General features: G+C 43.5%; 3 protein-coding genes across 5 annotated transcripts; 2 read left to right on the top strand and 1 right to left on the bottom strand.

Moving 5' to 3' along the window:
• Positions 1-168: 168 nt before the first annotated feature.
• gnpda1 (glucosamine-6-phosphate deaminase 1) lies at positions 169-4,715 on the top strand. Of its 2 annotated transcripts, none has more exons than XM_036127180.1 (7): positions 169-272; positions 526-653; positions 2,423-2,524; positions 2,617-2,799; positions 2,888-3,072; positions 3,913-4,087; positions 4,451-4,715. In XM_036127180.1, the coding sequence occupies exons 2-7, from the start codon at positions 530-532 to the stop codon at positions 4,510-4,512; spliced, it is 831 nt and encodes a 276-aa protein (XP_035983073.1). In that variant the 5' UTR covers positions 169-272; positions 526-529; the 3' UTR covers positions 4,513-4,715. The 2 variants fall into 2 exon arrangements, with proteins under 2 accessions (XP_035983073.1, XP_035983074.1); XM_036127181.1 differs by lacking the exon at positions 169-272 and adding an exon at positions 279-401.
• Positions 4,716-5,010: 295 nt separating this feature from the next.
• Positions 5,011-12,858, top strand: LOC105920731 (NEDD4 family-interacting protein 1-like). 2 transcript variants are annotated; one of them, XM_036127182.1, is made up of 8 exons: positions 5,011-5,221; positions 6,687-6,780; positions 8,918-9,057; positions 9,146-9,233; positions 9,825-9,949; positions 10,066-10,132; positions 10,275-10,383; positions 11,767-12,858. In XM_036127182.1, exons 1-7 carry the CDS (start codon positions 5,186-5,188, stop codon positions 10,379-10,381), a joined length of 657 nt encoding a protein of 218 aa, XP_035983075.1. In that variant the 5' UTR covers positions 5,011-5,185; the 3' UTR covers positions 10,382-10,383; positions 11,767-12,858. The 2 variants fall into 2 exon arrangements, with proteins under 2 accessions (XP_035983075.1, XP_012711845.1); XM_012856391.3 differs by having other exon boundaries at positions 11,757-12,858.
• A 160-nt stretch (positions 12,859-13,018) lies between these two features.
• On the bottom strand, positions 13,019-22,422 carry fgf1a (fibroblast growth factor 1a). The gene is made up of 3 exons (XM_012856499.3): positions 21,947-22,422; positions 14,742-14,845; positions 13,019-14,628 (listed from the first exon to the last, which is right to left on the bottom strand). The coding sequence occupies exons 1-3, from the start codon at positions 22,107-22,109 to the stop codon at positions 14,428-14,430; spliced, it is 468 nt and encodes a 155-aa protein (XP_012711953.2). The 5' UTR covers positions 22,110-22,422; the 3' UTR covers positions 13,019-14,427.
• Positions 22,423-24,148: the final 1,726 nt, after the last annotated feature.

The following is a 24,148-nucleotide window of genomic DNA, read 5'->3' as shown; positions in this document are numbered from 1 at the left end:
CCTGTGCTATTTTGAAAAAGAAAAAACAACCACAAAAAAAAAAGCAGAAATGGGTCCAACACATAAAATCCCATTAAAAATAAATTGTGGTTGGGACGTGCACAGACTATGGAAAACGTCAAGGGTTGCAATACTTTTAATGAGGCGCCAGAAAAGCGACCCTGTTGTGAATTGGGACGCTGCAGCTTTAAGAGTTTTGCTGGCACGCGGCTCACTCCGAGGAGGTCACATGATCCATCCATTCTTTTTCCGACTGACAACTGAAGACAGAGGTAAAGCGGGTATTTTTAATTCTAATAACTAATCCATGTCTGGAAATTAACTTTTTTCTCCCTAAGCGGACGTGATAAAGTCTTCAGGATACTTTTCCCCTACTATTTTTAAAGGAATCCATAGAGTTGGTATGTTGTTATATGATGGGCTTATCTTGATGAGTCTAAAGTCTGATTTAGGAGTGTTTGCAGAGCTGCTCAGGTTAGTCCATTTCCTACAGGTGAAACTGTCGCTGCTTTTTTACTCCTCCAGGACCATGAAGCTGATCATCCTGAATGACTACGACCAGGCAAGCGAGTGGGCGGCAAAGTACATCAGAAACAAGATTCTGCTCTTCAAACCGGGGCCCAACAAGTTCTTCACACTAGGACTCCCCACAGGTGAGAGGGAGCAGCCAGATGTTCGTGCTCTGCTCATTTTTGCCTCATTAAAGTCCCATTGTGAAGTGCTGGATCAGTCAGAGTGCTGTGGTTTGCCTCTTTCACCGCCCACATGTGCTGAGTCAGCAGCAAAGAAAAGGCCTTTTTGGTGAGTCTTCACCAGAATGCAATGACGGTACACAAAAGAAGAAAAACATCCACTGCAGATTTTGTTTTCCACTGGACAAAAGGTGGGAATTTTAGTCCTGGATGCAAAAAAAAAAAATGTTCCGTTGTCAGCTGCCCTGGAAATACAATACATGCTCCTCAAAGCAAAAAGTATTAAACCATGTATTTTGTATCGATAGGGTCTCAAGTCAAAGCTCGGAGACTATCATTGAATAAAATGGTTGGCAGGGTTAGAACCCATCAAATGTAAATTAGATTCAGTCTGAGTCAGAGTTTTCCACTTCTTGTCATGCTACGACCACAAGCTTTTAAAGGGGAATGAAAATTATCAGTGGTTAAGAAAGAAAATCAAATAAATAAATAAAAAAAAAATAATAATAATAATAATTATTTATATATATATATATATATATATATATATATATATATATATATATATATATATATATATATATATATATATATATATATATATATATATATAATCCCCATAGTATGATGCTTCCACCACCATGCATCAACATGGAGATGGTGTTTAGGGTTATGTTAATTTTTCCACCACATAGTCTTTGGCATGCAGACAAACAGGATTGATCAACAATGGCTTTTCCCAACCTGTCTGCTGGGTTCCTTGGTCTTCGTGATGCTGTTTGGCCCCTAATGCTTCTAGCAAAGCTTTAAGACCTCAGGAGGAGAACATACTGAGCTTAGCCCGCATACGGCTGGACTCTACTTACTAATTAGGCGGGTTCTGAAGTAATAGGTTACACTACATTTAGGCTGTTGGAGTAAGCGGCGGGGGGGGGGGGGGGTATTTCTAAAGGAAATATCATTACCATATGCATTTTTTTCTCTTCCTCCTCACAGCCACGCACTGCTTTGTGCTAAATCAAGTGAAATTTGTGGCTTTATTGTGGCAAAATGTGAAGAAAGTTGAACAGGTGTACATGGGTTTGCAAGGCCAATGTATTCTGGTCTAATTGAGGTCTTGCTTCAAAGCCTGCAAGGCTTTTGGTTTACCAGGTGCTTAAAAAACCCGAAGTTGTTGCTCACTGGTTGAACAGGCACACCATTGTGTGGTGGCTTTAGTACGTCACACAGGTGTCCCACACTGCAAAAAAGGGAGCTAAAAGTAAGGGAAATGTTCTTGATATGAGTGTATTTGTCCTGGATTTGTGCAAGTAAATGAGATTATCTGCCAATTGAGTGCATGTTTTGACCCTTTAAAATAAGATAATTCGCTATACTGAACTTAAAATAAGATGATGGAGATGAGCTGTCTTATTTTAAGTGCAAAAATCCTATTCCATTGGCTCATCATTTAACCTTGCCTGCTCAAATCATGGACAAATACTCTAATTTCAAGAAGATTTTACTTACTTTAATCCTCTTATTGCAGTGCAGGCTTGATTCCCGACCCCAGGACATTTACTGTATGTCTTCCCCTTCTCTCTCTCTCTCCTTCTCTGCCCTTCTTCCTGTTAAGCTACTAACGAATGAACGTCACGTTCAAGGGACTCCAACAGGGCAACATGGCATATGGATGTTTCTTTTTCTGCTTTCCACTGTGCCAGTTTGACAAATTCACCCCTTTCCTGCAGGAAGCACTCCTTTAGGATGCTACAAGAAGCTGATTGAATACTACAAGAATGGCGAAATCTCCTTTGAATTTGTGAAAACCTTCAACATGGACGAATACGTCGGTGAGTCCCGGTCTCCTCACGTGTCTCGGGCCTTTTTCAGAATTGCTCGGCAGGATTTTTTTCGAGGGAATGATTGCGACGTCACGTTGCAGGGCTCCCCAGAGATCACCCCGAGAGCTACCACTCCTTCATGTGGAACAACTTCTTCAAGCACGTCGACATACGCGCGGAGAACGCCCACATTCTCGACGGAAACGCCGCCGACCTGCAGGCAGAGTGCAGCTCCTTCGAGGACAAGATAAAAGAGGCCGGAGGGATCGAGCTGTTTGTCGGGGGTCAGGAGGGAACAGCGTTGACGGCAAACTACTTCACGCTCTTGTTTGACGTGTCAAGGTCGAGGAAGGATAACACGTTCTGTTGCAGGGATTGGACCCGATGGCCACATCGCCTTCAACGAGCCTGGGTCCAGCTTGGTTTCCAGAACCAGAGTGAAGACGCTGGCGAAAGACACCATCATGGCCAACGCTCGATTCTTCGATGGAGATCTCTCCAAAGTGCCCACCATGGCGCTGACAGTTGGAGTGGGCACCGTCATGGATGCAAAAGAGGTTAGGGGCCTGTTTTATGAAATGTTTATTTCAGGATCAGGAGAGATCGGCAAACACAAATAAGGACTCAAACACCGTTTCTGTTAGAATATAAGGCACACATTTATTATTCCCCACAGAACACAGCAACACAAAAGAGCAAGCACTTCGCACACGCAAAGTAGCAAGCACTTAAAGCCTGGCAAGCTTTCGAACAGGCGTGTTGTTCCATCTCTTTCTATGGTTAGGACTGGGAAGTCGGTCAGTCCGGTTAAAGAGCAATCCACGCGGCCGGGGTCCATACAACCCACGGCCGACTTCAACGACTGAGGGCGGTCCCCTCCTTTTTATACCAATAAACAAAGTATCAGATGGGAGGGAGAGTGGCCACTTCTCCCTCCCATCTGAGCTGTCCGTCCCGTTTCCAAAACAAAAAAACGTTCCCAGCATCTCAGCAGTGTGTGAAGCGAAATAATATTGCAAACTCAGATAATAGCGCAAATATAAGCAAAATGAGGAATACAGAGTCAGTCTTTCCCACAACACATTGTCATAGGTTCCCACCTCAAGTTAAAACAAGTTATAGCAAAATAACACATGTGGTTCTTAGTTTTATGTGAGCAACATAACAGGCACGAGCATATATGTTGCTCTTAGTTTAAAACTAACCAGTTTTTCCCAAAATACATTGTCAAAGAACAAAAATAATTCTTTAATATATCAGGGCCTCTTTGAGCGCCGCGTGTCCGCCATGCTGCTTGTGGTGGTCCTCCGTCGTGTTGCCGTCGACGATCAGCGACTAGGTTCTGCTGTTACGATGTGTGTTGATTCCTCACCGGGTCACATTTTCTCTCCTGTCAGGTCATGGTTCTTATCACTGGCTCACACAAGGCATTTGCTTTGTACAAAGCGATAGAAGAAGGTGTCAATCACATGTGGACGGTGTCTGCCTTCCAGCAGCACCCGCAGACCATTTTTGTGTGCGACGAGGACGCCACGCTGGAGCTGCGGGTCAAGACTGTCAAGTACTTCCAAGGTACGGCCAAACCACATTGCCTTTTACGCCTTTCGTGCATAGGCGGTCTGTGTTTGGATTAGAACAAATTACGGCCTTTGTTGCGTAGAAAAAGGGGACCCGCGTTGACTCTGGGGGAGCTGTAGAGATCCGCAGCTCGAGGCACCCCATTAATAAGAGTTGCCTACAAATGCACAGTATTTTGATCCCTTTGTTTACCGAGCATCTTTACTCCCTCTTCACAAATATGCCCCACTTTTTTGTGTTGGTCTACCATCCAAAATCTCAGTAAAATACGCTGAAATGTTACTAGATGTTTAAAAGTCTGATTCCTTCCAAAGTGCTTCACCACAAAATACACTGAATTTTGCTCGTTTTTTGCAGGGATGATGCATGTGCACAACATGCTGGTGGAAGCACTGCCATCACAACAGAAGAAGAACTGAAGGGACTGTGACGAATGAGGCGTTCACCATAAAAACATACACTCCAATCATTCCACGTACTCTTTTTATCTCCATCTAGAGATAGCGGTGAACATTCACATTGCTGATTCTAATGGTACAGTCCAGGCTGTCGGGTTTTAATAAATGCCCATGCAGCCTCCTGTCGTTTTTGTTCTTTGTAATAAAATGCTTGATTTAAATGATGTCTAGTGTGGCTTGGTTTTCCATCTGTACCTAGACCACATGACCACATAGCTAGTGTTGCCTTTCGGTGCTCCTCGTTGAAATCTGTGAGGACAAAAGCGGTCACTTTTTCTCAAAACTCAAGCTTATTCTTGATTTGCCTGTTTGTTTGTTTTTTTTTTCGTTCAAGAATATGTACTTTTGTCATTCTATATCCAAACATTTACATGCCTTTTTTTATCTACTTTTACTGATTATTACGACTGGTCTTCTACGGTTAAGTTGAGAGCTAGAGTTTCCTACGGCCCCTGAACGCAGCTCCAGAACCGTTCTCGGCTCTGAGGAGGAAGAAAGGAGATGGCCGACTAACCAGGAGGAGGAAACCTTCACATTTCTGCTTTTTTCGTCGGCATAATTCGTGTTCTTCGGGGCTATTTCCCAGTCTGACGCCGGAGGGGGACGTTCCAGACCATTTAGCTCCTCTTCCGCCATGGCAGAGCCGAACAGCAACGTGAGATACCAGGAGGTAGGTAACAGGTTGCTGGCTCGCTGGAACGCGGCTAGCGGCTAGCAGCTAGCTGTCAGAGAGCAAAGCGAGCCGTTTGTTTACGGGCAGAGGCCCAACATGACGATAAATGGTTTTAACTTTATATATTTTTATTTTATTTTTTAAAACAAAACGACGCACAGTCGGAGTCGCATAATGTGATTATTGCGGGAGAACGAAGCTAGCATGTTTTTTTTAAGCTAACAGCTTAGCTGGTCTAAAAAAAAAACACCAATGCAGTCCTGATTGTAACGTCAAGGAAACCGCATAGGAAATGCTACATAAAGCTGTTCGGAGCATAAAGGTTCCCATTACAATGCAGAGGGCGTGTATTTGCAGCGGCCCGGCCTCAGCTGTGATGCATAGATCTACGAGAAAATAGTCATTTGTATTTTTTTTCAGATCGTAAACTGAACTTTTATGTACAAAGATTGAAAGGCAAATAAGAAAGGACTTCCTTTGGAGTAAGATGCTCTGCTCATATAAATCGATCCCAGCAGCTTCTTTGCCTCTCTTGTACAGAAAGTAAACATGTTAACATCTGACACGTCCTGCTCCTCCAAGTGTTCATCGGCCGATGAATGGAAATCTGCACCAAGTGTTTAAGTAAACAATGGCTCTCTGGTTGCTGTATGCATGATAAAAAAAAGGAGCTGAGTCATGAGTTGATCAGCTGATGACTGATCCCTTCCCTTGCTTTGATATTCATTCAGTTTGGACAAGAAGAGACAGAAGGCAGAGAGCAGCCCAGCCTGTCCCGGCATGTGGGAGCAATAAGGGCTGGGGCGATGATCCTTCATGTTTATCCATGTTAAAACTAAGCAAAGAGAATAGATACGACGCAATAAGATTTATGACTTCAGACTCCAGCTGAAGATGTCTGCAGCACAAACACCCAAAACTATTAACAGCTTTGTTTGGCTTGTTACTTTTACTTTTTCCACTCTTGATCCCTTGTTGCAGTCCCAGCCACACAGTCTACTATCAAAAAGATTTAGATTGATTGTTTGTAGCGGCAATAAATGCCACATGATATGGCGACAACATTTTAAGTTCATACCACAGACACACACACACACACCAGCTGGTAGCAGGACGTGTTTACAATTCAATCACAGATGAAACGACATTTTGCTTTTGTGACGGTTCTCAAGACGAAGGAACCAGGAAGTGGTCCGGACTAAAAACTAAACAATTTGTCCGTTAAGGCTTCAAGCAATCCTGGATCTTCTCCGGATGGCTACAGTGTTATGATCAATATGAGAGAAAGAGAGCATTAGACATAATCAGCTTTCAGACGGTAAAAGTACGGTGGTGGTGTTTTTTTTTTTAATATTTTTTCTCCCCTCCTCCCAGATTCTTCGTAATTGCTCTCTAAGTCGGCATCGTGGTCTGCTTCATTCAGACTAAACGGCGCGTTGTCGTGTGTTCCCATTTTCAACAGCTGGTGAACGAGGAGGAGCCGGCCCAGCCGTCCCAGGAGAGCCCCGGGCAGGATGCACCGCCACCCTACAGCAGCGTGGCCGCAGCTAATGCAGGTCAGGATCGTCTCTGCTCTTTCCTCCAGCTGTCCGCCAACACCCTCTTTACGGCCTCGGCCCCCGACTGACGCCACCGTAGGATAAGTCGCCACCCTAAAGTGAAGGAGTTGTCCTTAAAACCCAAGGGCAAGCAAAAGTAATCATTAAACACGCCGTCTCTGGTCTAAGGCTAACCGTTCGGGCAAAGTGCATAAAGCTGAACTACAGTTCCAAGTAAAGGGCGTGGTGCTGTGGCAGCTCTGAAACCAGCATCAATAATTGAAATAAATTGTGCTTCATGACGTTACTATGATCTGAATAAATCAGAAGAGAGGAGGCTCAGATGTAAGGGTTCGATCTGGAGTCGTCGTTTGACACTTTTCTTGGCCCTCGATTGTGTAGAGGTAGTCCAGAGAAAGGTTAGTGTCATGTTTCTAATCTCGCATCTTAAGGGGGTATAGGTCAGCCGGTGCGTTGCGTCAGTGAGCGCAGCCTGGAGCTCCTCGCTGATCTGAGCCGTTCGTGCTCGGACCGCACAAAGGAGGACGACTCCTGGACGAGAGCCAGACGACCCGGATAGCAGTCGTGGCTCTGAGCGGGGAGCGGCGGCGCGTTGATGGACGGCTCCTCGGCTAACGCCGCTCTTCCTGCCGTAGCGTGTTCCCCCCCCGGGTCGGGCTGCCGGGTCTCTCTGCTGCTGCTGCTGCTTTCGTTTTCAGGGAGAAGTGAGAGAAGATTTGTGCGTGTGTCAGCGGCCGGCCCTAAACCGCAGCACCCTAATCAGTAACTCTCAGCTGTCGTTTGTTTAGATTTAAATTTTTTTTGTAGCAGAATAGTCCCTCTGCTGTAGAGCTGCCCTCTAAACAGTTAGTGTTGCATTGAGTCCATCTGAGCTGTCGCACACGTTGAGCTGCTCTTCTCAAAGGACCTAATGGAGATAAAGGCCTGGATTGCATGCAGTTCAATTGACTGAGTGCATGTTAATTACGTCTTTATTATTTAATTAGCATGGACAGTGCAAATATAACTGTGCCAGAGTTAGCCAACATGTCCTACGGCAGGTGATACAGTCCCCCAATAATTCATTTTAATTACCGTATTTATCGGACTAGAAGTCGCATCAATCAAAAATGTGTCATAAAGAGGGGAAAAAAAACATAAATGTCACACCGGATGATAAGTCGCATTTATTTAGAAATTTATTTCACACAATCCAAGTCTAAAAACTGACATTTAATCTGGTAAGTCAACTTATTCAGTTGCACAGCTGCATCCATAATCGGCTGAATAATATGAAGCATACCTGGGAGGCTGAATGACAACAGACCTGTAAGCTAGCGCTAGCTGTTATTAGCTTCAATAACAGGGTTCTGTCACAGTCTGGGCCCTTCTGGCTGCACCACTCAACGCCCCGCTGCGTGAATGCAGACTGAAACAGCGAAACAACATACGTACATGTGTTCAGTCTTTGTTGTTTAATGTTTTGATTAATTTTTAAGTGGTACAGGAGCAGCATATAGTTTTCACATGCCTAGAGCGCCCTCTTGTGGCTATAGATGCTAATGTTTACTACATGGTTCATGTTGTTCAGTTTGATTTACCATTTAAAATGATCATATAAGTCACACCTGACAATAAGTCGCAGTGTCGGCCAAACTATGAATAAAAAGTGCGACTTATAGTCCGAAAATACGGTAATTTAATTTATTGAAATAAATTATCGGCTCTCTGATTAGGAAAAAAACAACAACCTTCAACTAGATTTTTTTTAGTAGAGAAGAGGCTTATTACTATTGACTGATAAAATCTTGATATATTGATACATTTTAATGTATCTTATCACCATTGCATGCATGTAAATTGATGGAGTGCTAAAATAAAGCCCTTGCTGTTTTTACTACATCAAAGACTATAATAGTTCAGACATTTACATCATAAAAGGCAAGTAAAGGGCACTTATTTTTTAAAGATGTTTTATTTATGTTTTAGTACAAATCCACCCTACGGTGTGTCGGCACAAGCTGCAGAAAGAAAAGAAAAAAAAAAAACAATTGAAAAAAAAATGTGATCTAATTTGACCGTACAGTTGTAGGTGGAAAATTAACCTCTTCACGAGTTTTTGGTTGAAAAACTCTTTTCCTCGTTGCATCCACAGCTTTCTTCGAATACAAGGAGGACGGGGGAAGATTCCCCAACCCGCCGCCGTACAACGTCGCCACCACTTTACCTTCCTACGACGAGGCGGAGAGAAGCAAAGCGGAGGCCGGCGTCCCGCTGGTCGCCGGACGGGTCTCGGTACGTCTCTCCTCCTCTCTGCAAAGTTCTGAAGAAAGCAGGCGTGAGCCGAGGGTGATTGGAGCGGGATCTGCTGCTGCCGTTGCAGGAAGAAGACTTCGTGGCCAGAGAGGACTTTGAAGATGCTGACCAGCTGCGGATAGGAAACGACGGCATCTTCATGCTCACTTTCTTCAGTAAGAAGACGCCGTTTGCTTTTATTGCGAGACAGATGTAGAGCGAGGAGGCGTTGGGTCCCTGCAGCTGTCCAGATCTCTGAGGCTGTAAGCTGTCCTGAGCCCAGACCTGACCTGTCAGAGCAGCGGGTCTGTTCTGACGGCTGGCATCTGGAGTGTTTTTGACAGAAAGGGACTGGCTGATGTGATCTGGAAGCTCTGGCGACCTGTTTAACATCATAACGACAGAGATCAGAGACAACACGTTGATTAGTGGAGCCCCACATCCACTAATCCTGGTCCAAGTCGCCGGCTGGGCTACCCTAAGTGCTCCGGTTACATAAAGCAGGGCAGCAAACCAGGTTTCAGTCATACTTTGAAGTGCAACTGCAGCTTTTATCTCAGGAAGAGTAAAAATCCTGTCTCTAGTACTTTTTTAAGTTGTGTCTTTATCACCAGGAGTTTGTAAATTAATCCTCATTCTTAATGCCTTTTTTCCTCCTTTCCGCCTTTCCAACGTCTAATATTTTCCACTCCTTGTTCGTGCTCTAATGGATGCAAAATGTTCAGGCGAAGATTCCTCACGCTTGACCCGATTTTTCTGTCCCCCAGTGGCGTTCCTCTTCAACTGGATCGGCTTCTTCCTGTCGTTCTGCCTGACCACGTCGGCGGCCGGTCGCTACGGAGCCATCTCTGGCTTCGGCCTGTCCCTCATCAAATGGGTTCTCATCGTCCGGGTAGGAGATGTCTCTGTGTTCAGCAGAATTTGTTTTAGGGTTTGGGACGCGCCACGCGATCCGGCTCGCTGTTCAGAAAGCGGCGGCTCACACCAGTAATCCGTCTGTTCCTGCAGTTTTCCACCTATTTCCCCGGATACTTCGACGGGCAGTACTGGTTGTGGTGGGTGTTCCTGGCTCTGGGTGAGTGAGATGTTTTTAATTTTTTATTATTTATAAAAGTAGTGAAATCAAACGTCATGGGAATCAGGGTGCAGATTAATTTGGGACGATGGTTGTAAGACCGTGTTGATACCGACTGACCGTCATCACCTGTGGCTTTCAGGGCTCATGCTGTTCATCAGAGGCTTCGTTAATTACTCCAGAGTGCGTAAACTGGTCGACCCCGCCTACGCCAACCTCCCCAGGACAAGGGTGCTCTTCATCTACTAGAGGTGAGTTGATTTGGTGTCCACAGTTACTGCCCACCTACCCCCCTGGTTTTTTTTACTGCAGGGACAGAAACACCCAAAGTTTCTAGTATTTTTCTCTCTGAATAAAACCACAGGTTCTATTGGCTATTAGCAGTGCTGCTGTTAAAACTTCGTCCCCTTAGTTTTGTCAGTTCTGTGTGCTTTACGTCACGCGGTTGCAGGGCGAGGGATCTTTGACCGTTCCTCTTTCAGGACGTTGAACAATCTCTAGCTCCGCCCACCCTACGCTCCTTTCCTCTGCTATTCGGGCGTTTGGGCTGAGATTGCCAAGGAAGGAAGGTGGATTTTTGTCTGCCGGCTCCGCGTTGATCGATGCTTTGGATCAGTGTTCTTCTGAAGGGCCCAGTTAAAAACCTTTATTATGTAGGCAGGTTTTAGTGCTTATCTGACGGTGCTAAACCAAACTGCTTTGGAGATTTGTTTTAACCTCCCTTTACCACCCTGCTCACTGTGCATCTCAGCGAGACCGATAACGGCCCCCCCGTCCAGACCGGTGGCCTCTTTGTCCGCTCATATTTGTACCCCAGGGAGAAGGAAAATAACAGATTAGTAATTCAGAGTTCCTGGATGCAGTTTTCACCTTACAGTTTGAAGTGTACAATTAAAAATGCTTTAATTACCTTTTATTTTGAGGGAATTTGTACCATTTACTTCGGTGAGTTTGTGTTGTTTCCCCCTCATGGTCAAATGACAGATTGAACCTTCAATGTGAAATTCTTTTTACTGCAATGAAAGATTAATTATTTTTAAACGACTTTTGCGCTCGTTAACCAGGGCAGCCGCCAAACGAGCTAAACGGCGCATCCACTCCTCCACTGGGTAAAGCGCGTTCACATTAGGGCTGGGTATCATCTAGGATGAGCCGATTCGATACGATTCTCGATACATAGCTCAGCTTGATTTGATTCCAATATCGATATTTATTACTTTGAATTAATGCTCAGTGATTCAATCACCAAAATCAGCCAAATATTATGTTTATGTTCTATTTATTGATCACTGACATATTAACTGGAAAATAAAGTGCATTTGCTTCAATGCATTTAACGTGTCACAGAAACCAAAAATGTGCCCAAACATCTGATTTTAGGGACAAAGGAGCTTCTAAAATCCTGTCGGCCGTTCCACAAATTCGTCTCACTCGCTCTCCTTCGCTGTGAACTGTAATGGTTGCGCTGTAATAACGACCCTAGAGGTTGGGAGGTATATCGATATTGAAAGCCAGAATATCGATATTAAATCGTTTTTAAAAATATCGATATTAATCTTTATATCGATTTTTATGCACAGCCCTAGTTCACATGTCACGCCGTTTCTTTTCTCCTCCCATAAAGCTGCTGAAAGGTGCCGAGAGGAGACGGAGCAGGAAGGCGTTTCAGAGTCACGAGACGGGACTTCACCAGAAATCAGCCAGACGCGTCCTAGACGAGGACGACCTCAAGATGGTGGCTCATTCAGGAAATATCTATAGAAATATATCATGTGTTTTTTTTTGTTTTGACATTTTATCAATGGAACATGCTAAGCAGTAATAGTCCCTTTAGGTATTCATTAGTGGCTAATGTTAAGTGCTATTTACATCTGTCTGTAATGTAAGAGTATTGCCTTATATCATTTGATGGTAGCCTAGGAGCATGCCGCCAGGTTATTAATTAGAGCCAGGCTCATGTTGGCGCTGAAGATTGCCCCGCAGCATGCAGCACCTTCTGTAACATTCACTGCTAGATCACTTTATGGGTCCACTGGGTCTCTCTGAGTCTGAAATGTCAAGAGAGAGGCGCTCAGGATCCAGTCGGACGTCTTTTATTTCAATCAGCCGCTGTTCCCCTCTTCAAGCACAAGGAGGCAGTGTTGTCTTCGCATTCCCACACAGCTTCACCAGAGATGGAACCGAGAGAACCTGCTTGTAATTTGCGATCCAAACATACCAGAGCCACCTGTGTTTGTCGAGAGGTTTCTGTTTAACGATTGCCGCGGGTTAATTTGGGTAAAAATTATCCGAACCTGGAAGCAGGATTAACCTTGTTATAAGAATCGCAGCCTCCATTTTCATTTGAGCCCGACCGACATCCAGATCTCTGAGCGGCTCCCTTGACAGTGCTGAGTTTTGGCAAAGAACCAGATTTTCTTTTTTGCCTCAACATTTAATTGACAGATGCAGAGATTTTTTTTTTTTTTTTTTTTCTCCCCAACTTTTACCGCACTGTGTCAGAAGTTGGTATCGATTGTATCAAAGGATTTTGTTTTCCAGCTGCACTTTTGAGTAAAACCCAGAGGATGCTCCCTGTCCACGCTGACCGGTTTGGATCATCAGCTTCATTCTTTCTGCCAGTTATGCTTGTTTCTGTGTGACGTAGCGCTGAAACTTTGGGGTTATGTTGTTATGTAACTGTACAGAAAACATATAGTGTTAAATAAATGTCACTTTCAATGCGTTTTCTGGTTCGTCTCGTTGTTTTTCTATGTTCTCCCACCCGTTAGCACAAGCATCTGGTGTCCCCGCCGAGTTCTGGTTCCTGTTCAGATAAATCTACCGGATCTACTTAGAACACGAACTGTGCTGAAGTTTCACTGGTTTTTATTTTATTTATTTATTTTTTTTTTACATAAAGCTACATCTCCAAGCAGCCAGAATATCAGTCAAAAGGTATCAGTTCCATACATACATGTATTGCATGCACAAAATTCAAGTATTTGATTGTTACCTGCTTTTTGGCTTACGTCTAACGAGAATCAGAATATTACATGAGAGCGTTAGCAGGATTTTAATACAAGAGATTAAGACATGAGAGATTAAGACATGATCTACTGAGAAGTAAATTCACAGAATATGTGGCTGGGGCTCCTTTTGCATGATTTACTGCAGCAGGACAAGGTTTGCTTCAGCTTTTTCGGCACTGCTGGGTCTGGTTTGTCTCATCCTGCTCCTGAAAACCCTCCGTAGATTGAGGTCCAGGTCCGGTCCGTTTGTTGGCCAATCAAACACAGTGATGGGTCATTAAAGCAGCAGTCTGGGCCGATGCCGGCTCCTGCGTAAAAACACACTGACATCTCAATATAGCTCATCAGCAGAGGGAATCACGAGGTTCCCTAAAATGTCCCGGTAGATTGCTACAGTGACTGGAAGCCTGATCAAACTGGACTTCAAGCAACGTGGACTTGGTGCCTCTGCAGACCTCCAGGATCTGGGACTGGGATTTCCAGGTTAAATAAGTTTTTCATCTGAAAAGAGGACTTTGGACCGTCGTCGTTTCACCTGAGCGCTGGAATGACGCTTCTGCTAAGGCTCCCGGTTCAGGAGCTGCTGAACAGAAGGGCCGATAAATACAGCTGTAGTGCACAGGCTGCAAATCTCTTTTAGAGTCTTGAAAGGCAAGTGGTCTAAAACTGCAATCCTCCAGGGCCAGGGTCCTGCGACCTTTTAAACATGACCCTTGCTCTAAACCAAGAGGCCAAACTGGCTCACTAGCAGGCAATGAAGCTCTACAGAGCTCTGCTGATGTTGGGGGCCGGTGTGTTGAAGCAGAGACGCATCTAAACGCATCAGCCCTCGAAGGCTGGAGTTTGAGGCCGCTGGCCTGAAGGCTTTGGTAGTCCCCGTCACACTTTTTCCTTCCACTCAACTTTTCACGCAAAACGCTCTAACCCTTCTTTCGCAATGAAGTTTTGCGGTTGGCCCTCCTTGCTGAGGGTGTCAACCACTTTCTGCTGGATAACTCTCAGGGAGGGACTTCCCTCTATGCAGGCCATACATGATTTATTGATTGCGCTCTCATCTGATATTCAAATTCTGGGGTTAAAATGTTTTTTGTTTTTTTTTGTTTTTCCATTAGCTGTTAGTTGGATAGCTACTTCGGGAAGGCCGCTCACGTGTTAGTCGTCAAAAGAAGGCGAAGGATGCGGCTTCATTCACGTTAAAGACGAGCTCTAGAGGTCAGCCGGTCCTGCATCACTTCCTCACGTCTCCTCACTGGAGAGGCTCCTGCGTTAAATGCCCCGCTGTCTTCAGTCCTGGGAGACCTCCAGCTGTCTGGGGATGAAGAAGACGGCCTTCTGTCCGATGTGGGTCCTGGGGCCCAGCTTAGTCCTGCCGTTTTTCTTCAGGCCGACGTACCAGTTGCTGTCCTGGTATTTCTGAGACTGGTACGTGTTGTAGTGGTTCTCCTCCAGCTTCTCCAGGAAGTAGCACTCGTCGTTTACTGTGGCCTGACGACAGAGAGAGAGAAAAGCAAACAAGACCGTTTACGATACAGGGTTCAAAGGAGGGAGTGTGATGCCGAGCGGGTCTATACGATAAATGATCGGCCGCAGCCACTCACTGAGGCGTACAGACGGCCCTCAGCACTCATGGCCAGGTATCGCTCCGCCGCTGCTCCCAGGATAACCACAACGCCTCTGGCCACAGCTTTGAGCTTTAACACAGCTGGGGGGGGGGGGGGGGGGGGGGGGGGGGGGACAGGGGACAGGTGAGAGATAAACCGATCCAAGCATTAGGCTGGTTTAAATCTTATCTGTCGGACAGATTTCAGTTTCATCATGTTAATAACAAATCTTCTTCAAACTCTAGGGTAACTTGTGGAGTACCACAGGGTTCAGTCCTTGGACCAATTCTATTTACTATATATATGCTTCCGATTGGCAAAATTATCAGACAGCATGGGATTAATTTCCACTGTTATGCTGATGACACTCAGCTATATTTATCCATAAATCCTGATGAATCCAATCAATTACTTCGACTGCAGTCATGTCTTGATGACATCAAAATCTGGATGACTTTACATTTCCTGCATTTAAATTCTGACAAGACAGAAGTTGTAATCTTTGGACCAGAGTCCTCAAAAAATAAACTTCTTAACCAATCACTTAATCTGGGTGGCATTAACCTGGCCTCTGGTAATAAAGTAAAAAATCTTGGTGTTATTTTTGACCAAGGCATGTCATTTAAATCCCATATTAAACAGGTTTCCAGAGTTTCCTTTTTTCACCTCCGGAATATCGCCAAAATTAGAAACATTCTGTCCAGGAGTGATGCTGAAAAACTGGTCCATGCATTTGTTACTTCAAGGCTGGACTATTGTAATTCTTTACTATCAGGAAGTCCACAAAATGCAGTTCGAAGTCTTCAGCTGATTCAAAATGCTGCGGCAAGAGTTCTGATGAAAATCAACAAGAGAGATCATATTTCTCCAATTTTAGCTTCCCTTCATTGGCTTCCTGTTAAATCAAGAATAGAATTTAAAATTCTCCTTCTAACGTATAAAGCCCTTAATAATCAAGCTCCATCATGTATCAGAGCTCTGATTACCCCGTATGTTCCTAACAGAGCACTTCGCTCTCAGACTGCAGGTCTGCTGGTGGTTCCTAGAGTCTCTAAAAGTAGAATGGGAGGCAGATCCTTTAGCTATCAGGCTCCTCTCCTGTGGAACCAACTCCCAGTTTTGGTCCGTGAGGCAGACACCCCGTCTACTTTTAAGAATAATCTTAAAACTTTCCTTTTTCTCAAAGCTTATAGTTAGAGTGGCTCATGTTACCCTGAGCTACCACTATATAGTTATGCTGCTATAGGCTTAGGCTGCTATAGGCTTAGGCTGCTGGAAGACATCAGGGTCTATTTTTCTCACTCTACTGAGTTCTACTGTTCTCCAGTTTTGCATTGCATTGAAATGACTGTTGTCATTTCAGCTTTTAACTTTTTGCTCTCTCTCTCTTTTATCTTCATAGTAGGTACACCTGATCTGATGTTCTGTTAACTGTGACATCATCCAGAGAAGACGGCTCACCCGCTACTACCATCTAATGTAGAACAGATTACTAGATCAATGTGTGCTTCTGTGCTTTTTTGTCTCTCTTGTTGTGTCTCTGTTCTGTCTTCTGTAACCCTCAGTCGGTCGAGGCAGATGACCGTTCATACTGAGCCCGGTTCTGCCGGAGGTTTTCCTTCCCGTTAATGGGGAATCTTTCTCTCCACTGTCGCTTCATGCTTGCTCAGTATGAGGGATTGCTGCAAAGCCATGGACAATGCAGACGACTCTCCCTGTAGCTCTACGCTTCTTCAGGAGTGAATGCTGCTTCTCAGGACTTTGAAGCAATCAACTGGGTTCCCTTATATAGGAAATTTTTGACCAATCTGTATAATCTGATTGAATTTGACTTTGGAAAGTGTCTCGAGATGACATGTTTCATGAATTGGCGTTATACAAATAAAATTAAATTGAATTGAATAGATGAACCTGGATGCCACTCCTCACCGGATGCAGTGAGATCTAAAGAAGTCTGCAGCCACAGGTCCACTCAGGAAGCTGTCGCTATCATGTTATAGGCCAAATGAATAATTTATCTAGTAAGCATCACTATATAGCTTCAGAGATGGAAATAATCTATAAGTCATATGTGATTATTTTATTTTTAGCTCATTATATATATATATATATATATATATATATATATATATATATATATATATATACACACACACACTAATGTCAAATGATATGAAATAAAAAAGGATACGTGTTGATTGCTGTGTTGGTGATTTCCTTAAAATTGGGCTTTTTCCAGAGTGGATTAGGCTACTTTTCTCCCCTCACAACACTACACACAAAGTCAAGACTGTAATATTTTTGCTAATTAATTAAGAGGATAGACAAAAAACAAAAGAAGAAAAAAAAGGTCACATATTTCCAGGCGTTTACGTTGTTTAAGCACCTGGGGAATTCATTTATAATCTCAGGGCTTGCTCAGCTACATAGATACCCCATTCGTCCCGCAGATCGTCTCAAGCTCAGGTTGGATGGGCAGCATTGGTTGATGACTGTTTACGGTCTTTCCAGAGATGAACTTGATTAAAAGTCTGGACTCCAGCCAGATGTTCCCGACGTCTCTCCTTTGCTGTGTTCCTCGGGTCTTGGTCTGAGGTCCAGGCATGGGCGTAGGTTTGATTTCAACTTTGGTAGGGACACTACTGGTCTCAAGTTTCATTGGTTTGATGTCATTGGTCCTACGCAATATGCATGCCCCTATTTTTTTATACTTGACGTGAGCATCAGGGGACATTTCGTTTAAAGAGAAAAGCAGCATTTTTTGCTACATTAATACTAATTTTATAAGCACTATATATATTGTATATAAATAAAAAGCTGCTCCTTAATTTGTAATTAAAATAAATTAGACATCACCTGAAGCTCTGAAGGGCCAGCTGCTTCACCTCCAAGCTGCCCTGCATCATTATTACTGGATATCTGTGTTTCCTGGCTATAATCATATAATGTTACTATTATACAAGTGTGTTTTTAGTATTAAAGGATTAAATGTAACACAACCTTTTATATCATCCTATGATACTTACTGAGTGTTAAAATAGCTCCTTATGTCTCTTTTCATTTTTGGTGGCATCATCTACAATCACAACACTAAGCATGAGCCTAAGTTTATTCAAATATAAAATCGCTTCTAACAATTATTAAAATAAAATATAATCTTATCCGTAATGTAATAATATCCAAAATAAACAGCCAGATTCAAGCATTTTTACCGGACACTAATGTTTGTACTAATTTACTCATGGACTGTCTGGAAATCTGTGTAAAATCAAACCAATGTGTTCCTCTGTTTGTACTTTATCCTATTTCCAAAAGTAGAAATAATTAAATAGCACTATTATTATGTGGAACCCTAATTATGCTTTCTAAACAAAAATAGCAATGTTTAGGCACCATCTCGTATTGTTATACTCTATAAAACGAATAACACCTGCTATTTATATCTGAACCACCTTAAAGGGATTTTTTGAAAGCTTACATTCTTTGCTTGTCGATTTTTCCAGCAGTCTTCAGAACTCCTGCCTGACACTGAATATTTTTGTTGATAAAATGTATTATACTTCAGAATTAAATATTATTTTAAGATGCTAACGTTGGTTACTTACATTTCTTAAGTTCCACAAATGAAAACTACTCTCTCCTGCTTCTTCTATCGCCTGTTATAGCTTGGATAATTTTTTTTTTTTAATTGAGACTAGTTTCGTAGTCTAATATTTGTTGTAGTAACCGCAGTATTCTAGTGTGAATTAAATTTAAATTTCGCGCTGCAAGCATGCACGCGCATGCACGCACTAGAAAACAGCCAACCAGGGAGAGAGAAGGCGGGACTTAAGGCAAAACAACCAATGAGAGTGGAGTTAAACAGCACACAGCACAGTTACGTGCGCTGCTAAGTGAAAGCGACAGAAAAGACCGACTGGACACGCAGGCTGGCAGACGGAGCTGCAGCAGCAGCCGCCGCCAAGCAGCGGAGCTGCGAGAGGAAAATAAGCGACTGCTGTAACAACGATGTATTTTAAATTATAAACATGTTATTCACATCGAATTATTGGTAGGGACATGTCCCTATGGTCCCTATACAAACCTACGCCCATGGGTCCAGGGTTCTCTATAAAGCACCCTCTATGTAGACCGGTCGCCCGGATCATCACCACAGCATGATGCTGCCACCACCTTGCTTCACAGCAGGGATGATTTCAGCCAAGTCATGAGATTTGCAGTAGTTGTTTCCCTCCCCAGACATGGCAGCTGCAGTCTAGGCCAAGAAGGCAGTCATGTTCAAGCCCTGATTTCCAGAGGTTATATTTGTTAAAGAAATTGAAAAAAACACAAATCATTTTCCCAGCTATGCACCCACGTTGTGTTGGTCTATTCTCTAATATGAACATAAAAGACACAAACTCTGTGGATGAAATGGGAGAAAATATTTAAAAATAAACTTTTTTTTTTCTTTTTAAGAAGGACTTTCAAATAATGTTCTTTTGAGATATGTGCAAAATCTTTATCTCTCTAATAAAGACATTTACCATTTTTTTGTCCGTAAAGCAGTTCTGCTCTTTGGTTTCTGCTTTTGGGTTGGATGCAGCCAAACAGAGAACACATTGTTTCTTTGCGACCAAAGATCCAATTTAAAAAGGGCTTGAAGTTGTAACCCCCCCCCCCCCCCCCCCCCCACCCCGCTTTTTTGGCGCAGGTCATTGTTAATCTCCTAAAGCAAATAAACAGGCTGAAAATGTTCAGGCAAAAAGGAACGAGTTCTAAGAATGAGCAGGAATTGATCACCTTCGACGGAAACAGACGACAGACATCCAGCGAGAGAGGAAATTTATTGTTCAGTAGCGCTTTAAAAAAGATTGCCAGACCCTGTGGACGTGTACCGACGCATATTTGTTGCCTCCACCAAAAAGCCTTTAACCTGAATAAATTTATTCAGAGAGAGGACAAACAAAACTCAAACATTAAAAAGTTTTTTGAACTAAATCTCCATCAGCACAATTACTGGAACCTCTACGAATTCCTTTAATATAAATGTAAATGAGGCAATATTCAGCATGGATTTCACTTTTTAAAACTTGATCGGTGTGTTGGAACAAAATAACAACTGTGATCCATAACCAAATGGGTATAATAAGGCAACGTGGGCCATTTCTTTTAGCCGTTTCCTTTGGCGCACGCACCCATTTATCCCACCTCCAGGCACAGTGAGGAGGAGGAGGAGGAGGGGAAAGGAGGTAAAAGCAAATCTCCAAAGCCGTAAGAGACCGGCGGCATAAAGCGGTACAATGGGCTCACAGAGTTCCCACCACAGCCTTTGATTTAGAGACGATCCACATGCCATCTGGTTAAAAAGAAAAAAAGCCTTTTGTTTCCAGCCATAACAAACAGGGACGAGTTTCCTGAAGTTACCGAGTCTTTAACTTGGACCCTCTGCTCTGTGCGGATGAACCTGAGGTCGGGTTTTTCCCACAGAGGAACACTCCAAGTGGGTCTGGTTGTTAAATAAAGGGCGAACATGTGGAAGGAAGGGTGGCTCGTGCCCACAGTTAAGCACGGTGGAGGATCTATGATGCTGTGGGCCTGGTCTTCTTCCAAAAGCTCAGAGAACCTCTTGGGCTTTTCAAAGATAATTCTGGTGGCCTCTTCCAGAATCTTTTTTTTTTTTTGCCAAATCAACACATGGATGTTTGAACCACCTCCCACCACCATCTCAGTCCCCTGACCTAAAAGCTTCAGACTCTTGGGTTAAGCTGAAGACTACTGAGATCATCCTCCTCCTCTCTCTGTGCTCCAACCTTGAGACATCTTATGGGGAGAAGACTAAGCGCTGCTCTGTTGGCAAAGTGAAAAATAGTTACTTATATATATAAAAAAATTACTTACGCCCAGGACCCACTCAACTAAATAAATGTAAAAGCCTGACTCTTCTTCAATTTGCCTGCTGCAATGAGAGATGAACCTGTGTTAGAGGAGAACACAGCTGAAGGTCTCCTAATTTAGGGAAGGCAAATTTATTTCTATGGCACATTTCAGTACAAAGACAATGCAAAGTGCTTTACATGATTAAACTATAGGAAAATAAAACAGAATCAAAGCAAGTTGGAATAAAACGTAGAAAAACAAAATAAAACATGGCTAAATAGAAATTAAAAGCAAATATTAAAAACAGTTGGAATACAAACTTAAACTAATGATGTTTCAGTAAAACAGTTTAACTAGAACAAGCGAAGGCAATCCTAAACAAATGGGTTTTTAATCTTGATTTAAAAAGAACTAAAAAGCACTTTTACAGTTTTTTGGGAGTTTGTTCCAGATAAGCGGAGCATAGAAACTAAATGCTGCTTCTCCTTGTTTAGTTCTGGTTCTAGGTATGCAGAGAAGGCTGGAGTTAGAAGACCTTAGTGGTCTGGAGGGTTGATGTACTGATAACAAGTCTGTGATGTATTTAGGTACTGAGGGTTAGGTAAAACATAGTGACAAACATCAGAAATACATCAGATAAGAGATAACATCTAATAAAATGCTTGTTTGTTAAAATAGCAATAGGTTTAAATTGTGCCTAATTAGCCAAAAAAGTAAATCGGAATACGGAATATGTTGACGTCTGTTAAATTAAGGTTATCTTTTTTAATATTATTATTATTTCCGCTGACGACTCCTGTTGACGTGACTTCAGTTTGACGTTGACATTTGTCTGCTGTTGAAAACAATCCGTTTATGAATTTGCTCTAATGACAGCTCGATTTTAAAAGTAGGCCATCTGTTCATGATGTTTCAGTAAAAGTAGCCTGTAAGATGGAAATATTTGGATGGGTATTTTATGAATAGGACTTTTTATTAATGTACTTTACCCATTCAAGGGGGATGCTCACATTGAATGAATTTGCAAACCCCTGTGTTAAGCCATTCAGGGATTTAGTTATGACCCTTTCGCAGGGCCTTGTTGGGAAGGCCGGTGTTATTATTATTATAACTAGTTTACCTTAAAACACCCAACTATTAACTGTTTGGACCCCGCCCTCCCTCCTCCAGGCCTTTTGAAGCCCAGCCAGCCAGGCTGCTGCAACATTTGCTCCTCTAACAGTGGTCTGTGGGTCCTGCTGCAGCTCCACCATGCAGAGGAAGTGGAGGCGTCATGTTGCAGACCTGTGCGGGCAGGAAAAAGCGCAGTGTGCAGCAGCAGCAGCAGCAGCAGCCTCACTCACTGTGAACGTCCCCTTCGTCCCTCTGGCCCCACACCGAGCCGTCGGCCAGGACCTGCAGGTGGTATCCGCCGTTCATGCAGTACAGCCGGGTCGGCCGCCGGTAGTCCCGCAGCGCCGGGCCGCCGTGATCCTCGGCTGCGAGCGTTTCTCCATCCGCCATCATGCCGGGCTGGGGCTCGGCAGGTGGGGTTTAAACAGGTGCGGGTGGGCGAGGGGAGGGTGGTGAGCTGCGCGTCCTGCTGCGGTGATGGTGGTGGTCCAGTGTTTGGGTCGTCGTGCACGAGCGAGACTGGCAACCTGCGCGCTCCCGCCCCCCGCTGGCTGGCGTGAATCAGCTGAAATATCAGGTTTCCCTACAACAGCTCCATGAACACATGTTGCAGGTCAGCGCTTCAGCTTCGTGTCGGGATTATCTACAGGTGAGGATGTTACAGGCCGGCAAACAACCCAGCAGGCTGCTTCACAGCCACGCGTGTCAGGTGGAGGGGGACAGGGCGGCGGTGAGTCTGCAGGCAGGCAGGCAGGCAGGCAGGCGCCACAGGCACTGATGGACGGCAGGTTGGACGCTATAAGCCACCAGCAGATGTTTAATCCAGATGTTTTCATTAGAACCAGCGAGGGATGTTTCAAAATGACACTAGAAGTTGACAACTTCTCACATTCAGCTTATCGATCACTAAATAAATAGCGTTCCTTTACAGGATTTAAAAAAACGATATATATATATATATATATATATATATATATATATATATATATATATATATATATATATATATATATATATATATATATATACACACACACACTGTATGAGCTGAGAACCAATTAACTCCTTGCATTAAGTCATCAGGCCTTAATATGTATATAGTTTCAGTGGCTAACAGAAGTATTCACACCCTAAATGCTTCCTCATTCCTCACAGTCTACAGTTGGTTGTCATATAATTAGAATATCATGAAAAAGATGATTCCCCCCCACCCCCCCGTAATTCCTTTCAAAAAGTGAAACTTGTATATTATGTTCATTTATGACACAGACTGATAGATTTTTATTTATTTATTTTAATTTTGATGAATATAACTAATGAAAACCCCAAATTCAGTATCTCATAAAATTAGAATGTTGTGAACAGATCCGATATTGAAGACACCTGGTGCCACACTCTGATCTGCAAATTAACTATGAACACCTGCAAAGGCCTTTAAATGGTCTCTCAGTCTGGTTCTGTACGCTACGTATGCAACACACGGTTTCAGCTGTCGCATTCCTGGTGCCAAGCCACTCAGAAGCGTCTCAACTGGGCTAAATACAAAAAGGACTGGACTGCTGCTGAGTGGTCCACAGTTCTCTGATGACAGTAAATGTTGCATTTCCTTTGGAAATCAAGGTCCCAGAGTCTGGAGGAAGAGAGGAAAGGCACAGAATCCATGTTGCTTAAGGTCCAGTGTGAAGTTTCCACAGTCAGTGATGGTTTGGGGCGCCATGTCCTCTGCTGGTGTTGCTCCACTGTGTTTTCTGAGGTCCGAGGTCAATGCAGCCGTCTACCAGGAAGTTTTATGCTCCCTGCTGCTGAACAACTTTATGGAGGTGCAGATTTCATTTTCTAACAGGACTTGGCACCTGCAAACTGTGCCAGAGCTACCAGTACCTGGTATAGGGACCATGGTATCCCTGTTTAACCCTATAGAAAATCTCTGGGGTATTGTGAAGAGGAAGATGTGATACGCCAGACCTAACAATGCAGAAGAGCTAAAGGCCTCTATCAGAGCAACCTGGGCTCTCATAGCACGCCGTGCCACACTGCATTGCTGCAGCAACCCAGGGAAAAGGAGCCCCAACTACGTATTGAGTGCTGAAAATGTTAAATACTATATCTATCTATCTATCTATCTATCTATCTATATAATCAGTCTGTATGTTATGAATAACGTAATATACAAGTTTCACTTTTTCAATGGAATTACTGAAAACAAAAATCAACTTTTCTTTTAAATATTATTCTAATTATATGACCAGAACCTGTATACCATCTACATCTAGGGGCGAAATGTTTTGTCCATTCAAACAGCTCAGGCTCACTCAGGCTGGATGGAGAGACGCTGGATCTAGACTGTGACTGGGCCATTTTGACAGGTGAAAATGCTTTGGTGGTACCCATTGTAGCTCTGGCTCCAGTGGGTACCACCCTCAAACTGACAA

Source organism: Fundulus heteroclitus, chromosome 23, assembly GCF_011125445.2.
Source record: "Fundulus heteroclitus isolate FHET01 chromosome 23, MU-UCD_Fhet_4.1, whole genome shotgun sequence".
NCBI classification, from domain to species: Eukaryota; Metazoa; Chordata; class Actinopteri; order Cyprinodontiformes; family Fundulidae; genus Fundulus; species Fundulus heteroclitus.
Note: the sequence above shows the minus strand (reverse complement) of the source record. Positions and strands in the feature narration are given on the sequence as shown.

What these genes read in the sequence shown, in the direction of transcription:
- gnpda1 (XM_036127180.1), top strand. Translation starts at nt 530, where the DNA reads ATGAAGCTGATCATCCTGAATGACTACGACCAGGCAAGCGAGTGGGCG. An exon ending in GATCGAGCTGTTTGTCGGGG is followed by an intron (nt 2,800 to 2,887) that starts GTCAGGAGGGAA and finishes GTTCTGTTGCAG; the next exon opens with GGATTGGACCCGATGGCCAC. An exon ending in CCGTCATGGATGCAAAAGAG is followed by an intron (nt 3,073 to 3,912) that starts GTTAGGGGCCTG and finishes CTCTCCTGTCAG; the next exon opens with GTCATGGTTCTTATCACTGG.
- LOC105920731 (XM_036127182.1), top strand. Translation starts at nt 5,186, where the DNA reads ATGGCAGAGCCGAACAGCAACGTGAGATACCAGGAG. An exon ending in CGTGGCCGCAGCTAATGCAG is followed by an intron (nt 6,781 to 8,917) that starts GTCAGGATCGTC and finishes TTGCATCCACAG; the next exon opens with CTTTCTTCGAATACAAGGAG. An exon ending in GTGGGTGTTCCTGGCTCTGG is followed by an intron (nt 10,133 to 10,274) that starts GTGAGTGAGATG and finishes TGTGGCTTTCAG; the next exon opens with GGCTCATGCTGTTCATCAGA.
- fgf1a (XM_012856499.3), bottom strand. Translation starts at nt 22,109, where the DNA reads ATGATGGCGGATGGAGAAACGCTCGCAGCCGAGGATCACGGCGGCCCG. An exon ending in GGACGAAGGGGACGTTCACA is followed by an intron (nt 14,846 to 21,946) that starts GTGAGTGAGGCT and finishes CCCCCCCCCCAG; the next exon opens with CTGTGTTAAAGCTCAAAGCT. An exon ending in AGGGCCGTCTGTACGCCTCA is followed by an intron (nt 14,629 to 14,741) that starts GTGAGTGGCTGC and finishes CTCTGTCGTCAG; the next exon opens with GCCACAGTAAACGACGAGTG.